This window comes from Macaca thibetana, chromosome 20 (genome assembly GCF_024542745.1).
Source record: "Macaca thibetana thibetana isolate TM-01 chromosome 20, ASM2454274v1, whole genome shotgun sequence".
In the NCBI taxonomy this organism is placed as follows: Eukaryota; Metazoa; Chordata; class Mammalia; order Primates; family Cercopithecidae; genus Macaca; species Macaca thibetana.
Window position 1 is genome coordinate 16,074,201 of NC_065597.1, and position 15,919 is coordinate 16,090,119.

Below are 15,919 nucleotides of genomic sequence, written 5' to 3' on the forward strand. Positions count from 1 at the left end.
ACCATGTTGGCCAGGCTGGTCTCAAACTTCTGACCTCAGGTAATCCACATGCCTCAGCTTCCCAAAGTGCTGGGATTACAGGTGTGCACCACCATACCCAGTTAATTTTTGTATGTTTAGTATAGACGGGGTTTCACCATGTTGGACGGACTGGTTCTGACCTCAAGTGATCTGCCCACCTCAGCCTCCCAAAGTGCTGGGATTACAGGTGTGAGGCACCGTGCCCAGCCCTGAATCAGAACTTCTGGGAATGGGTCCACCACACTTAACAAGGCCTGCAGGGGATTTGATGTGTGCTGCAATGTAAGAACCACTGGCTGAGACAGCCACGAAAAAGAGAGGGTTCCTCAGTCTTTGCTTTCAGGGACACTGGTAAAAGATGGGAGGCCCAGAGCCAGGCAAGTTGGGGCCAGATCAGGGGAGGAAGAGGAAAGTGGCCCCATGTCCCTCCCACAATCACCCACTATTGCCTTCAGGCCAAGATTAGCCTTCTCAGGCAAAGGAGATTCACCTGGAGCTGAGAATCTGACTCTTGGCTCTGGCGAACAGCTCAACTCAACTCCCCATCTTTGCACAGACACTGGCTCTTGTAGGGTGGTTTGAATCCAGTCCAAAGACGTATCCCCCTAAAAATGCCTCCCTCTATCTTGCCTTCTGCCATGAAAATACTTGGTGGATCCCTGTCTTACTACCCCCAATTCAAGGACTCACAGGTTAACTTGAGATACCACCAACAGCAGCTTGGCTCAGCTGGGTTGGTTGTGTGACCACACCTGGTGATTGATTGACAGCCTTTCAGGGCCAGGATACCTGACTGAGGTTCTGACCCAGGGGTGGATGATCCATTAGGCCCGCGTTTAAAAGCAGCAGCACCGCGGGATAGGGGCAGCACCTGGGTGTGGAAGGGAGGGTCTGGGGCTGGGAGAGGGGTGGGAATTCTTATGCCTGGCTGGGTCTCAGCTTGGCTGACTTCCCATGTCTAGGGTTTGACCTTCTTCCTTCAGAGGTGAGTTTCCTGCCATGGGGGTTTGGGTGAGCCCCCAGCACCAGCATTTTGGGGGCTTTGAAAAGAGAGTTGTCTGGTAAGGGGGTAGGGATCTCTGTGTTCCTAGCTCTGGGAGAGAGAAGAGAAGGGAATCGGTGATATTGACTCTTCTTCCTGCTCTTTCTAGAAAGCCTTGTTTTATTCTTAGGGTGAAATTCTGGCGAATTTGGAGTCTGAAGCCCTGGTTAAATAGCTTCACTGCTTTTAAGCTTTATGTAGCCTGCAAAAGGGGGTCTGAGCAGTGGTGGTCTCTGCTGGGAGTTTCTCTGCTCTATACTCAGTCCTGGTGTCTCCAATTAGAGGAGCCTGATGCCAGTCAGGCAGAGTGTGTTAAATTGTTTAAACAACTAAGAATCAGGAGGATCAACATTTGGGGCAAGATGAGAAAGGCTCCAGATCCAACCATTTTTAACATAGGTTTGAATATCCAGAAATGCAGAAAAGGTACTGAGTTACGCAGTGACAAATCTCCCTCCCACGCTTCTTTCCTATTTGCCAATTTCCATCTCTGAAAGGCAACCACTGTTTCTAATTTCTTATGTACAAAGATGAATTTAATTTCCATTTTTCTTTTACATAAAAGTTGCACCTTTGGCACATTTTTCTGAACCTTGCAGTTTTCACCCACTTATTAATACACCTTGGAATATTCCATATCAATGTATGTGTCCTTGTTATTTTATTTTATTTTATTTATTTTGAGACAGAGTCTCACCCTGCCACCCAGGATGGAGTGCAGTGGCGCAATCTCGGCTCACTGCAACCTCCGCCTCCCGGGTTCAAGCAATTCTTCTGCCTCAGCCTCCTGAGTAGCTGGGATTACAGGTGTGTGGCACCACAACCAGCATATTTTTGTAGTTTTAATAGAGACGGAGTTTCACCTTATTGGTCAGGCTGGTCTCGAACTCCTGACCTCATGATCTGCCTGCCTCAGCCTCCCAAAGTGCTGGGATTACAGGCGTGAGCTACTGTGCCCAGCTGTGTCCTTGTTATTTTTAATAGCTGCATACTATTCTACCATATGACTATACTCTAACTTACTGCACCAGTCCCCTCCCATGGCCATTTGGGCTTTGGCCAGTCATCTGCCAAATCCCTGGCTGGAATGCAGTGGTGCAATCTTGGCTCTGCAAAGGTTATAACAAACAAACAATGTTCCAACATTGTCAGAAACAATGCTGCTGCTCTCCAGCTGGTACATCTATTATTTTGCATATATCCAAGTGCACCTCTAGGGTACATTTTTCGAAGTGGAAGTACTAGGTTAAAGGTCACTGCATTGGTAATAATGGTGGATATTGCCTTCCTTCTAATAGGGAGGTAGGAAAGGAGGTGGTTTAGAGCTATGCAGGACAGGGTTCGAACCTCCTCTCTCTGTTTTCTCGCAGTTTGATCATGGACCCAATGCTCTCTGAGCTCCAGTTTTAAAAAATCTATAAAATGGGGCCCATATAGTTGTGAGCATAAAATGAGATCAGCTATGTAAAGCATTTAATTCAGGGCCAAACACACAGAGAAGTAAAACTCTCCCCTGCATCTTCCCAAGGGCAGGCAGCCTGCGCCCCCCACCCCCGCCCCGTACTTGCCATAGAGTTTATGGGTGTTTGAGAGGCAGCTATTGAGCCTGGCGGTCAAACTGGTGGTTCTCAGTGGAAGATCCTTTCCCCGCCCATTGTCTTGTCCCATCCCTAAGGCTCCTGATATGCTCTGTTCCTAGAACCCTGGGTGTCTTCAGGGCCTTCCTAGGGCTGGCTGTTGGTCAGGAGCCTTCCTGAAGGGAGGGTGTTTGGTCTGCTTAAATCTTCAAAGCTCTGGTCCCTGACACAGGCCTCAAATAAGTGTACTACCTTCCACTGATTGTTTACCGCTAGCCTTGCACAATGCTGAGTGTTCTACTTGAGTGATTGTAGCCAGTTCTCAGAATTATCCCATAGTGTAGGAAATAGTAAACACCTCCAAGCCAACTTCATCATTAGATAGCCTTGCCCCGTCCAAGTAGGACACCTTATATTCTCATGGTCTCTTGGGGTTTCCTCCAACCCCTCTAGGAGGTGAGAGACACATGGTGTGTGTGGAGTTTCCTGTTGCCTTATACTTTATTTAGCTTAGGCATGAGCCCTCACTGGAAATATGTACAGCTCGATGAAAAGGTGAGTTTGATTTTTTTGAGACAGAGTCTTGCTTTGTTGCCCAGGCTGGAGTGCAGTGGTGCGATCTCACCTCAGTGCAACCTCTGCCTCCTGGGTTCAAATGATTCTCCTGCTTCAGCCTCCCAAGTAGCTGGGATTATAGGCATGTGCCACCCGGCCGGCTAATTTTTGTATTTTTAGTAGAGATGGGGTTTCACAATGTTGGCGAAGCTGGTCTCAAACTCCTGACCTTGTGATCTGCCTGCCTCGGCCTCCCAAAAAGCTGGGATTACAGGCGTGAGCCACCGTGCCCAGCCAGTGAGTTTGGTTTTTAAATGACCAGAAATGCAGTCCATGTGCATGAAAGGAAAAACACAATGCCTGGCACTAACATCTCAAAGTGCCTGTGTGACAGTTTCACCCTTAACGTCATTGCCGCCAACACCTAATAGAAAAAGTTAGTTGGCAACCAGTCTTGTGAATCTTTTCATCAAAAGAGCCATTCTCTGCCCCTTCTAAAGAGACCCTACAGAGTACATGTGCATAGCTGCCTCTCCTTTTTTTTCACCTTACAGGGGATCAGGACACATTGGGAACCCGGGATCTGTTTGGCGGGTCTCTTTCTCAAGACCTAGAACCAGGTGGTCCAGGCACCTCACTGATCTAAGAACGTGAGTGGCGAGAAGGAAGAGGCACCGTTCAGAATGCTCGGGGCTGATGGTGAGCCAGAGGAGAGGAGGGATGTACCAGAAAGCTCTGGCGTTTCCTCTCAGCCTGAGCCACAAGTGCAGCACCAACTGGGCAGTCTGTATGGAGTGCCCTGGCAGCCCCCGGGCCCCCCAATACAGCACAGCCCTGCTGATCAAGAGACAAGCGCGGTGACCCAGCAGCAGTGGCACCTCCAGGGCCTGGGTAGATCTGAGCTCCAGGCCGCTGGGCTCCCTGAGGCACAACTAGGAGAAGCAGCAGAGTCCAGCCCAAGCAGGTCTTGCTTGAACACGGCTGGGTGGGGATGGCCAACTGGCCTGGGGAAAGGGGATCCCAGCAGGAAGCTCTGTGGCTCACGCTCTGTCTCCCTCCCTCTCTCTGTGTGTCGTAGCTTCCTGCTGGGTTCTGAGGTTGGTGAGTACCAGTCATGGTGGTGCGTGTGGTCACCCAAGCTGGGCCCCAGATGGGGGACTGGGAACGGGGGCCTGGTGTCAACAGTGTGGCCTTCTCCCTGAAGCGTGGGACTCTGTGAGCAGGTGGGCATTGCTCTTTCCCTGCAGGCCAGCCTTACTCTTCTTCCCCTCCCAGTGAAGAAGTCCTGTCCTTGCTCAGAGCAATTGTAAGTGTCTCATTTTGTTTTGTACTCAGGATCTTTCCTTTCCCACCTACCCCCAATCAAGAAACCATGTGTCTGCACTTCCACTCTCTCTCCCATAGGTAGGGGGGTGTCCTGGGCTTCTGCTGCTTTTGAGCTATGTTCCCTATTCCCCCATCCTGCGAAGTAGGTGTTCAGCTCACAGTGTCATTTCTTTAAGAGCTGTGACCCTGGGAACCAGGGGTTGGGTGGGTGAATGGGTGGATGGGTGGGTGGTTAAGAATCTAGCTGGAAGACAGGGGTAGGCTGTCCTATTAATGATAGCAGGTCAAGGCCACTGCTACCCACCCTCTCCTTGCCCAGCCCCCCATTCCAGATGAAGTTGTGGTCAGGCAGAAGAGGGCCCCACACGGCTCCTGGAAGATTGGCACACTCCTCCATGGAAAGAGGGTCTACGCTGTGGCCATCAGCGGCTCAACCCACCACGTGTACACATGTGGCTCCGGCTACATCAGGGTGTGGGATGAGAGTGCGCTGCAGGCGGGAGACAAGGCCCCTCAGGCCCAGCTGGATTTGCAGGTGAGGGGGGTCCAAAGCAGGACTCAGGGAACTCTGACAGGGCCTCTGATTTGAGACCCAGGGTCAGTGCCCTGAGGGGATACCAGTGTGTGAACCCTTCCTACAGGATCCCCAGGACTGTGTTGTCACCTGCAAGCTGTTCCCTGATGAGCAGAGCCTGATCACAGGGGGTGCATCCCAGGCCGTGACTCTCTGGGACCTGGCACCCACCCCCCAGGTCAGGGCACGGCTGACCTCAACGGGCCCCACGTGCTATTCTCTGGCTGTCTCCTCTGATGCCCATATCTGTTTGGCTTGTTTCCATGGATTTGTTGAGATTTGGGATTTGCAGAACCAAATCTTGATCAGGTATGGGCTCCCTCCAGAGCCACTCGGGTGTACCTGGGGGAGGGCTTGCCAGTGAGGCTCACTCTTCCTGTCTTTGCATTAGGGCTCTTGGCATTAGGGCTGGGCGAGTCAGTGTAGAGGATATATCTGGGGTAGTCCTAGGGGCTTCCTGACCCTGAAACTTCCCGGGGGCCCAAACCACTCAGTGACCCTCTGTATTGTTTTTCCACCCACCAGGAAGCACGAAGTTCCTGTATACGGGTCCCGATGTGTGGACATCACTGGCAATATATTCTGGACAGGAGGTGAAGACACCACCCTGTATTCCTGGGACCTGAGGAACTACCAGAGGCTGCACCAACACGACTTACAGAATGAGGTGCCTGGCTGGCCACCACTGGCAGAATGCCACCTGCAGTGGAGTCATGCATGGAGGCAGGGGTGGGAGTGTGAGCTTGAGAGGTGGGCACAAAGCATGGTGTTGGCAACTTTGAGTGCTGACCTCAAACCTGCTTCCACAAACAGATCCTCAGCATTACCCATGACCCCGGAGAAGAATGGGTATTGGCGGGCTTGAGAACAAGTGATATTGCATTCCTTCACACTCGTCGGAATGAGCAGTTTAAGGCTGTCATGAAAAAATACACCCGCCACCACAGCCTCAAGTTTGCCTCCTGTGGTGAGTAAGAAGCCAGGTGACACCTCTGGGTGTCCGATTGTGAACTTGCTGTCGTCTCTTCTTTCTCTATTCACCCCCCTTTCCTTTTCTGGCTCCCTCCGTAATGGGAGATCCTGCACAGAATGATAGCCCGAAGACGCAGGCAGACTGCAGAGGCATGAAGCCAATCCGATTGTTCTGTTGTTCTGTGATAGCCATGATCCTGCGTGTGGTAGGAGGGTGGGGGCAGATAAGGGAATGGCTTGGGTTGTGTGTCTGATTTTCATAGATAGGGAAACTGAGGCAGAGAAAGACTTGCCCTTAGTCTGGTTGGGGACAGTGCTGGAACTAGAATGCAGGATTGGTCTCTGGCCTCTCATCTGTTTGTTCCTTCACCAGGGAGCTATTTTGTGACCGCGATAGATACGCGCCTCAGTGGCTTGGAGGCACCTTCTCTACAAAAGTTGTTTCAGGTACTGAACACAGAGAGATGCCTGAACCCAGGCACTCAGAGCTTATAGCTCCAGGTCCCAGTTGGTTGGATTCCAGTGGGTGTTGGAAAACACCTCTGAGATGGCACCCAGGGCCATTTTACAGAGTAGAGGAAAGAGGACTTCAGATCCTATGAACTCCCAAGTCACCTTGAGCCCTGAGACCTGGCCCTGTCCTCCACCTGAGCCTTAGGTCTACACTGAGCCTTGAAACAGCCCTAAATGAAGCCTCCATGTCTGGCCCAATCTTTGCCCCAAGTGTGATCCCTTTTTTGGCCCTTCCATCCATCTAGATAGAGGAGTCTTCAGGTATCCTGTGCTGTGATGTATCCTCTGACAACCAGTATCTGGTCATGGGCTCCAAGAGCAGTGCCATCGTCTACCAGCTCTTGTATTAAAGGTGGCATGGCATGGTCCTGCCAGTGAAGACCCAGTCTTTGGGCTGGTGTGGCTGTGAGGATGGTTTCAGGGTGCTGGACACCTCTAACACCTGCCATCCCCTCTGCTTTAGCTTGGGTGGCAGGTCATTCCTCCCCTCCAATACCCCGCTTTCAGCCCACACTCCCAGACTTTAATCAGATGGCTTGGAGCTTTTTCCTTTGTTATCTTTCTACTACTGATTTCTGGGTTTTGGTGGGAAACTTGAGATCCCTTTGCAATGAATAAAATAGCAAAGCAGAAAGCAAAATGGCCTGGATATGTGTCCCTTTCTTTCAAGTCACAAACTCATTGTGATGCATTGCTTATGCCTTCAGCAAATTCCAGGGTGGGGAAGGAATTTTAGACCAGACTTAATTTTGTTTGTAAACTTTTTTTTTTTTTTAAAGTGGGGAATTTTTGGAATCTTAAAGCTCAAGAAATGTAAGACTACGTACCAACTTTCAGACTGTGATAGATAGACCAACAATGCTCAACTCTTGACTCAGGTAAAACTCCTAGAGCTGGTCTAGCCATGTTCTGAGGACAGGTTCCCTTTTTGTGCCTAACTTCAATGACGGAGAAGCTCCTTGCTTCATGCTACTTCACTTTATTTGACTTTTTAAAAGTCTTGATGCTAATTCTGGTGTTTGGTGCTAATCAAAGCTACCTAGCTCACTGTTTCAGGACAGTTTCCTCATGTTTGAAAATGTGACAGTGTAGTAGTATATCTGGGCTTCACTGGGCTGGAAAGGCCCCAGCTCCTGGAAAAAAAGCCATAAGGCCTGCTTTCTAGTCTTCTTCCATCAGCGTCCTCTTTTTGGCTTGGTGTTTGTATAGCTGAGACTGCCAGCTGCCCACTGAAGTTCATGGCTTAGAGTTTTCCCTGGGAGGAAGCTGCAATGCCAAGGGCCAAGTTTGCCATCCTTTGCAACATGTAGGTGTTGTCAGGAACTGAGTTCTTGCCAGTGGATCATGAGTGAATAATATGTGTCAGCTTTGGGCTAGGCCTAAAGAAGTAGGACTGTTCCCTCCAGGGTCTTGTTCCACTTCTACCAGCTCAAGGCAAATGATGTGGAGGCCCCAGGGCATTGCAGAAACACAGGATGCTTCTATCCTAGAAGCATCCTCTGCATGAGTCAGACATCGAGATAAGCTGTTCACTTTGGACTATTGCATGGAAGAAAACAAACCCAAAGGAGGTATCACTTGCCATCTGTTAGGATGGCTAGAGTAAAAAAGACAGTAAGAAGTGTTGACAAGGATGTGGAGAGATTGGAATCCTCATGTATTGCTGGTGGGACTGGAAAATGTTGCAGTCACTTTGAAAATGTTTGGAAGTTCTTCAAAATGCTTAACATAGAGTTACCATATGATTCAGTAATTCCACTCCTATGTCCAAGAGAATTAAAAATAAAGACATACAAGTTGGGAGGGTAATAATTGGGAGTGGGAATACAAGAATTTTAAAATGCTTTCTGGAAATAAGATAAGAGTCCTAATAGCAGTGTTGATAAATCAAGGAGTAGCATTGTAATCTCTAGGTTAATTGCTAAAAGAATATTAAACAAGTGTACAGCTTCCAAGCAAAGAGGGAAAATATTGGAATAATATATAATAATAATCCAAAAAAAGAGGAAAAAGGAAAAAAGGAACAAAGAAGAACCTGAAAAGGAAAAGCTTACTGAAATAATAGATTTAAATCCAAATATAGCAGTAATTACATTAAATGTAAGTGGTTTAAATGTTCCTATTAATCTCTAGAGATCATATAACAATTTTTAAAAATCACAACTGTGTTTGAAAGATACATTAAAACATAAGGGCACAGAAAGTACAGCATAATGAAGATACTTTGCACAAATCGAAGAAAGTTGATGTTAATATTAGACAATATAAAACAAAAAATATTTGAGATAAAGGTAAACATTTCATAAGTGTTCAGTTCAGGTTCAATTCATCAGGAAGCACAATTATTTTATTTTTATGTAGTTGTTATTGTAGCCTCAAAATACAAAAAGAAAAATCAACAAATTAAGACAAATTTGTATCTCACAGTGACCAGCAGTTCAAATAGACAAAAAATTTATAAGGGTACAGAAGCTTTGAATAACATGATTAGAAAACTTAGAACAAGGCCTACAACCACTACAGAATACACCCCCACCCCTCCCCCACACACAGCATTTACAAACGACCATATACCTGAGCCATAAATTTCAAAGGATTTAAGTTTTACAGAATATATTATTTGACCACAATGCAATTAAGATATAAATAATAAAAACGTAACTAGAATTTTTCTATTTTGGAAATTAATTAATATACTTCTAGGCCGGGCGCGGTGGCTCAAGCCTGTAATCCCAGCACTTTGGGAGGCCGAGGCGGGCGGATCACAAGGTCAGGAGATCGAGACCACAGTGAAACCCCGTCTCTACTAAAAATACAAAAAATTAGCCGGGCGCGGTGGCGGGCGCCTGTAGTCCCAGCTACTCCGGAGGCTGAGGCAGGAGAATGGCGGGAACCCGGGAGGCGGAGCTTGCAGTGAGCCGAGATCGCGCCACTGCACTCCAGCCTGGGCAAGAGCGTGAGACTCCGTCTCAAAAAAAAAAAAAAAAAAAAAAAAAAAAAAATATATATATATATATATATATATATATACTTCTAAATAACAGAGAATAAACTACAAAATAATTAGAAGGTATTGTAATGAAACATACAGAAGGATTCAGCTAGAGATAGAATCAGAGCTTGTCATTTAACCCACGCCCCATCCCCCTCTCCTGGATCTCTTGAGGCTGGGCGCTGACTGCCTGGGTCTTCCTGGCTCTTGGAAGCTGGGTCTGCAGCGAGGGTGGAGACAAGGCCTTTCTCCTAGCCGAGGAAGGTCGGGGGAAAAAGAGATTGGAAGCGGTCTAGGAGACTGTGATTTTCACAGATGTTGCCAGAGGAATTGACTCAATTTAGCTTTCAGCAACGCTTGGTGTCCATTTGCCTACATTCACGCCAACAGTGTGTGTTTTCTCATTTGTGGAGGGTTTTGTTTTGTTTTGTCTTTAAACCCCGGCTGGAGTGCAGTGGTGTGATGATAGCTCACTGCCGCTTTGACCTAAGGGATCCTCCCACCTCAGAGGTGCTGGGACTAGAGGTACTTGCCACCACGTCTGGCTATTTTTTAAATTTTTTTCATTTTTATTTTTTGTAGAAACAGGGTCCCATTATGTTGCCCAGGCTGGTCTCTAAATTCCTGGGCTTAAGCTGTTCTCCCATCTTGGCTTTCCAAAGTGTTGGGATTACAGATGTGAGCCAATGCACCTGGCCCCATTTGTGAATTTTAATTCCTGGGAGAGGGGACAATAGCCGTTCCTGTGGCTGTGATCTGAGTTTCTTTTGTTATGAGCGAGGTTGACTCATTTGCGAGTTTACATAACGATGTATTTACGCCGCCCTGTAGCTCAGTACCCTGCTTCTGTACACCTGGCTCTCGGGTGGTGACTCATCCTTACCCTCTGGTACCTGACTGGCACGCCTACTCTTCTCCCGTGGTCCAAAGTGCTTTGCTTCTAGAACCTTCTAGCTGCTTCTAAGCATCTTTGCTGCCATCGTACACAGCAAAACAGCTGCCCTCTCTGAGGCTCGAACTCAGGACCTTCAGATTACGAGACTGACGCGCTGCCCACTGCGCTAAAAGGACGACCTTTTTGCCGGCACAAGGTTTCTACCTTCTATAATAAAATGCCTGCAGCCCCTTGCACTCATAGAGTCGCCCCTCCAAGGTCGGCCTCTGCAGGGAGCAGCCCCTGGTCTCACCCTGGGCTTGTGCGCACACCTGGGGACACGTGGGTGGGAAGGTAGCTCTTGCAGCCACGGAGCGGCCTGGGCTCAGGGAACGAGCCCCGCGCAGGGAAGAAAGCTGCCTGCCGGTCGCAGCTTCGTGGGGACTAGGACCCCAGACACCACAGCTCACCGAGAGGCAGTGAGGCCCAGCGGTGTGTATGGGATACCCGGCGGGCAGACTCTGGGCACGGCCAGGTGGGGACAAGCTCCGAGGTGTGACCAGGCCGGGGTGCAGGGGAAGCGGAGGACGAGCGCCTGGGTCTGGTGCAAGCGGCGGGGGTGGTGAGGACTGGCGAGCATGGGAGAGGAGGCTGCAAGGGGTGACCCCAGTAGGGGTCTTCAGTCTCCAGGGCGACGGCCGCTTGATTGGGCTGGAGAGGGGCTCGCGTGGCTGCCAAATGCAGGGTCCCAGGGTGGACTGAGGCTGGAGCGTGCGACGTCAGCCGCGGTTGGGTGTCAGGGGTGACCCCGGAGCAAGGGGTGGGTAGGGCCCTGGGGAGCAGGAGGGCGTGGCAGACGGGCAGGAGGGCAGAGAAGGGGTATGGGGTGTGAAATCTCCAAGCCCAGGCCCTGAAGTCGGGGTGGGGCGAGGTGGAAGCAGGGAGGGAAGGTTCCAGAAGATTCTTGGACGTGAATTCAGTCGGCAAATGGAGGGAAGAAGTTATGGTTGCCTTGGACTTGCCGATTATTATTATTATTTTTTTTGCATCCCGCGCTTTTCTTTTTCTCTCTTATTTTTCAAATACTCTTGCTTCCTGGTTACACATAGGGGCCTCTCATTTTGAAGGGCAGCAGAGTGGCACTGCTCCCTCAGAGCAGGGCTCTCCAATTTATTGTCACATGAAAAGATGACAGGAATAAAGGGTGCGGGGAGGGATGGGCGAGTGGATAGGTGGGTGGAGGGAACTCTCCCCATCTCAAGATTCCCTCCTCACTCTTTCAGGGAAATTACTGGCTCAGGGAGTCTTCACCCCATCCCATTGCCCAAAAACCATCCTGGGTAAGATGACGACGTTGAACTTGCCGGCTTACTCATTCTCTAAGCCCTTGTGACATTTTTGCTTGTTTTCACCAGATAACTAATCATATATTTCAATACCTGATAGGACTAGTCTCTTCTACCCCCAACCCCCAACGCACACACCTGCTCTTCTGTTCGGGTTTCGGTGCTCCTTTGGGAACTGGTTTCGGGTGATTTCTTGCACAGTGGTCACTCTGATTCTTCCTTCTCTGATCTCCTAGGGCACGTGGTGACTAGCACATCCCAGGGTTTGAGGGGGTTCTCAGTTGTTCTCTGTGTGTCAGTCCTATCTTCTCCATTACGGTGGGACCTCTGCAATCCACAGACAGGATCTGAGCCACCACTAGGCGGGCCACATTCCACGTGCCCAGAGGTATGGGGAAAGGGGGCCTCTGGATCCCACCCTCAAGTTGCCCTCTGCTGGTGTCTCCATTCCAGGTTCAGCGCAGGAGGGAGAGTGTGAAGGGAGGAAAGCACTGCCCGGAGTCTGTGTCCTGGGTGTGGTTCTCTCTGCCACCAGCCAGCCTTGAATTTGGGGCTCCCCTCCTGTTCATCTTGGGGTCATACACACACTGCCCTGGGGAGCGGATGGACAGGCAGCATCCCCAGTAGGGGTGGTTCCCAGGTGCTCTGAAAAGCTGCTCAGCCAGAGAAGCTATAGAGGGAAGGAATGTAGTTAGTTCTAGCAATCCCTTTAAACACATTTTTCAAGATGTCAGTGCTCCTAACCTTGAGTGGCTTCCCCCAGCCTTTGGGGAAATATTCGACAGGGCCCTGCAAGGACAAGGCCAGCCCATACTCTCCCACCCGGATGAAACAGGCCATGCACTTCCACGGACCCGTGCAGAACCTTCCTGCCATCCTCCCACTTACCCAGTTCTACTCCAGCATTCGTGGTCCACAAAACCCTTCCTTCTGGGTTCCCCTTGCCACAGTGGCCTAGAACTAGCAGGGAATGTTCTTTCTCTGCTACTTCTTTGTGCCTTTCCTCTTTCCCTGAGCTGACTTCTCTTTCATAGGGGCAGAGGCTGGTATAGAGTTTTCTGAATCCCTTGCAGCATGTATGCAGGAAGAAGGTTTTGCGTATTGATTTGTGAAATGTCGAGATTGTAGACAGTTCTATGTAGGAAGCAGAGATCTGAGCGTTCAGTGTTAGGGGTGGGTGTGTGAGGCTGGGTGTGTGGTGAGAACAGGAGACATGGACAATGCCGGGGGCAGGGGTGGCTGTGAGATGAGGCTGGCATGATCAACGGGGAGGGGGGAAGCAGTGGAAGATTGGAAGGAGTCGGCCATTGGAGCAGCCCCAGGACTTTGGTGCGCAGGGAGGGAGGAGTGGAGGGGAGGCAGCAGCACCAAAGACCAGTGAGAAAGGCACCGGCCATGCCTTCTCTGTCTCCCCAGGCATTTCTTACTGTCTTCTTTATGCCTGAAACCGTTCACCTTTCACACTCAGCTCAGAGATGATCCCAACTGTGAGGAGACCCCTCACTTCTTTGGCTGACATTTGTGTGTTTGTTTTTAGACAGAGTCTTGCTCTGTTGTCCAGGATGGAGTGCAGTGGCATGATCTCAGCTCACTACAACCTCCGCCTCCCGGGTTCAAGTGGTTCTTGTGCCTCAGCCTCCTGAGGAGCTGGGATTACAGGCATGTGCTACCACCCCCGGCTAATTTTTGTATTTTTAGTAGAGATGGGGTTTCACCACATTGGCCACGCTGGTCTCAAAGTCCTGACCTCAAGTGGTCTTCCCACCTTGGCCTCCCAAAGTGCTGGGATTAGAGGTGGCCCTTGTGCCTGTCTTTGGCTGGCATTTGGTCCTTTCTCTGGCCTATCCCAGCTCTCTGCTCACCAGATTGTGCATCTGAGACATCCAAGAAGTCATAACTTTTGTGAGGATAGACAGTGCCATCCACTCAGGTTTTGTCTCTACCGTATCCATCCCAGTGTCTCTGACATGGAAAGCCATCTCTCTCTAGGTGTTTTTTTTGTTTTGTTTTTTTTTGGTTTGAGAGACAGGCTCTCAAGCTCTGTCACCCAGGCTGGAGTGCAGCAGGGTAATCACTGTTCACGGCAGGCTTCAACTCCTGGCCTTAAGCAATCCTCAGTCTTGAAATCCTGGCCTCAAGCAGTCCTCAGCCTTGAACTCCTGGCCTCAAGCAATCCTCCTGCCTCAGTCTCTGGAGTAGTTGGAACTACAGGTGCACACCACCACACCTGGGTAGTTAAAAACAATTTTTTTTTTTTTTTTTTTGTAGAGACAGGGGGTCTCAAAGTGCTGAGATTACAGGCATGAGCCATGGCACTCGACCCTTTCTTTCTTCTTTTTTGTTAGGGACTTCCTGGAACTTGAATCTATAGGTCTTGAGACAGTCAATAATTTCAGTTATGCAGTGAGAGGAAAAATTCCCTTGTGTATACAGGGCCCCTGATATGACTTCACCAACAGGGTCCTGAAGATTCCACAGTGGGGCGCTAGTAAGAGAGGAGAGCAATGCAGTGGCTCACGCCTGTAGTCCCAGCACTTTGGGAGACCACGGCAGGAGGATTGCTTGAGCCCAGGAGTTTGAGACCAGCCTGGGCAACAAAGTGAAACCCCCATCTCTACAAAAAAAAAAAAAAAAATTAGCTGGGTGTGGTGTCATGCACGATGCACGTGTCATCCCAGCTACTTGGGAGGCTGAGGCAGGAGGATCACTTGTGCCCAGGAGTTTGAGGCAGCAGTGAGCTAAGATCATGCCACTGCACTCGTGCTTGAGTGACAGAGACCCTGTTTCAAAAAATAAAGGCTGGGCGCGGTGGCTCATACCTGTAATCCCAGCACTTTGGGAGGCCGAGGCGGGCAGCTCACCTGAGGTCAGGAGTTCGAGATCAGTCTGGCCCACATGGTGAAACCCGTCTCTACTAAAAGTACAGAGGAATTAGCTGGATGTGGTGGCACGTGCCTGTAATCCCAGCTACTCAGGAGGCCGAGGCGGGAGAATCACTTGAACCCAGGAGGCGGAGGTTGCAGTGAGCCGAGATGGTGCCACTGCACTCTAGCCTGGGTGATAAAATAAAATAATAAAATAAAGTAAATAAAAAAGAAGAAGAAAGGAGAACCTCCTGGGGCAGGTCACTAAATCCACCACCACGCAGAGTGAAGCTGCCCAGGGCCTCTGGTAGGGCTGTCTGCAATTTCCGGCCCTTCCTCCAGGGGGAAGCCTTGCATTGCATCTTACACCCCAAGATATGACCGTGGATGCAAAGGGCGCTGCGTAGGAGACCTGGACTGGCTGTGTGACTTTGAGAATGTCTCTTCCCTCTCTGGGCTTGTTTCTTCTCTATGAAATGATGGGGTTAGTCCTGGAAACAACTGTGCGCAGTTGCTGGAGTGATCTATTCATCCCCAGGTCTGCCATGCTTGGCTGTGAGACCTTCGACAAGTATCTTAACCTCTCTGTTCCCATAAAATGGTGATCATACCTGAATCTATTTCATGGGCTGCTGAAGGGAGGTTATATTATAGAGTGGACAGAAGGTGCCTAGCACGGGAAGGCAGTAGCTGATTACTGATTGTCACTGATCACTGACTTGCGGCCACTTAGAGCTGGAGGATCTCTCCTGGCCTGGCTGAGCCCTCTCTCCTCACCACCTGGTATGGAGTGGGTCCAGTTATTCTCAAGACCCTCTGCTATGAAGTAGGAGCGGCTTCCAGAGCTGCCAGATTTCAGGCCCGTTATATTCCCCTGGTTCCCACTGGGATAACTGAGGAATGCCTGCTACTCACCCACAAAAAAGGATTTATTTACAGTGTAATTAATTCATCATACATTTCTTTTCTTTGAAGTGAACATAACCTCAAGATTTTATTGTCTTCATAATAAAACAAAAGATAAATTTAGAACTGAATCACTTGGCCTTTTCTCTTCTTATCTCCTCCCAGTTCAAGATGCTGGCATGTCCTCATAGCCAGCATTGTCTTAGATCTGCAGCTGGGCTCAGCGCTCAAGCCTTGGCACCATCTCCTTTGTAGTTTTAGCCTTTTTCTGGAAAATCAGCTTACAGAAATCAATGGCGTTGATATACACAAACAATACTTAGGTTAGAGGACTTAAGAAAAGCCCATGTATAATAG

General features: G+C 49.5%; 1 protein-coding gene and 1 non-coding gene across 2 annotated transcripts; one reads left to right on the forward strand and one right to left on the reverse strand.

Moving 5' to 3' along the window:
- Positions 1-3,768: 3,768 nt before the first annotated feature.
- Positions 3,769-7,090, forward strand: TLE7 (TLE family member 7). Its single transcript, XM_050772775.1, has 9 exons — positions 3,769-4,159; positions 4,274-4,296; positions 4,443-4,501; positions 4,841-5,056; positions 5,163-5,404; positions 5,621-5,762; positions 5,909-6,062; positions 6,441-6,514; positions 6,826-7,090. The coding sequence occupies exons 1-9, from the start codon at positions 3,879-3,881 to the stop codon at positions 6,928-6,930; spliced, it is 1,296 nt and encodes a 431-aa protein (XP_050628732.1). The 5' UTR covers positions 3,769-3,878; the 3' UTR covers positions 6,931-7,090.
- Positions 7,091-10,570: 3,480 nt separating this feature from the next.
- Positions 10,571-10,643, reverse strand: TRNAT-CGU (transfer RNA threonine (anticodon CGU)). The gene has a single exon. It is a non-coding gene; the product is annotated as a tRNA-Thr (tRNA).
- Between the last annotated feature and the right edge of the window lie 5,276 nt (positions 10,644-15,919).

Coding starts and splice junctions, on each gene's coding strand:
- TLE7 (XM_050772775.1), top strand. CDS start 3,879: ATGCTCGGGGCTGATGGTGAGCCAGAGGAGAGGAGGGATGTACCAGAA. Junction 4,297..4,442: donor CCTGCTGGGTTCTGAGGTTG/GTGAGTACCAGT, acceptor CTTTCCCTGCAG/GCCAGCCTTACTCTTCTTCC. Junction 5,057..5,162: donor AGGCCCAGCTGGATTTGCAG/GTGAGGGGGGTC, acceptor CCCTTCCTACAG/GATCCCCAGGACTGTGTTGT.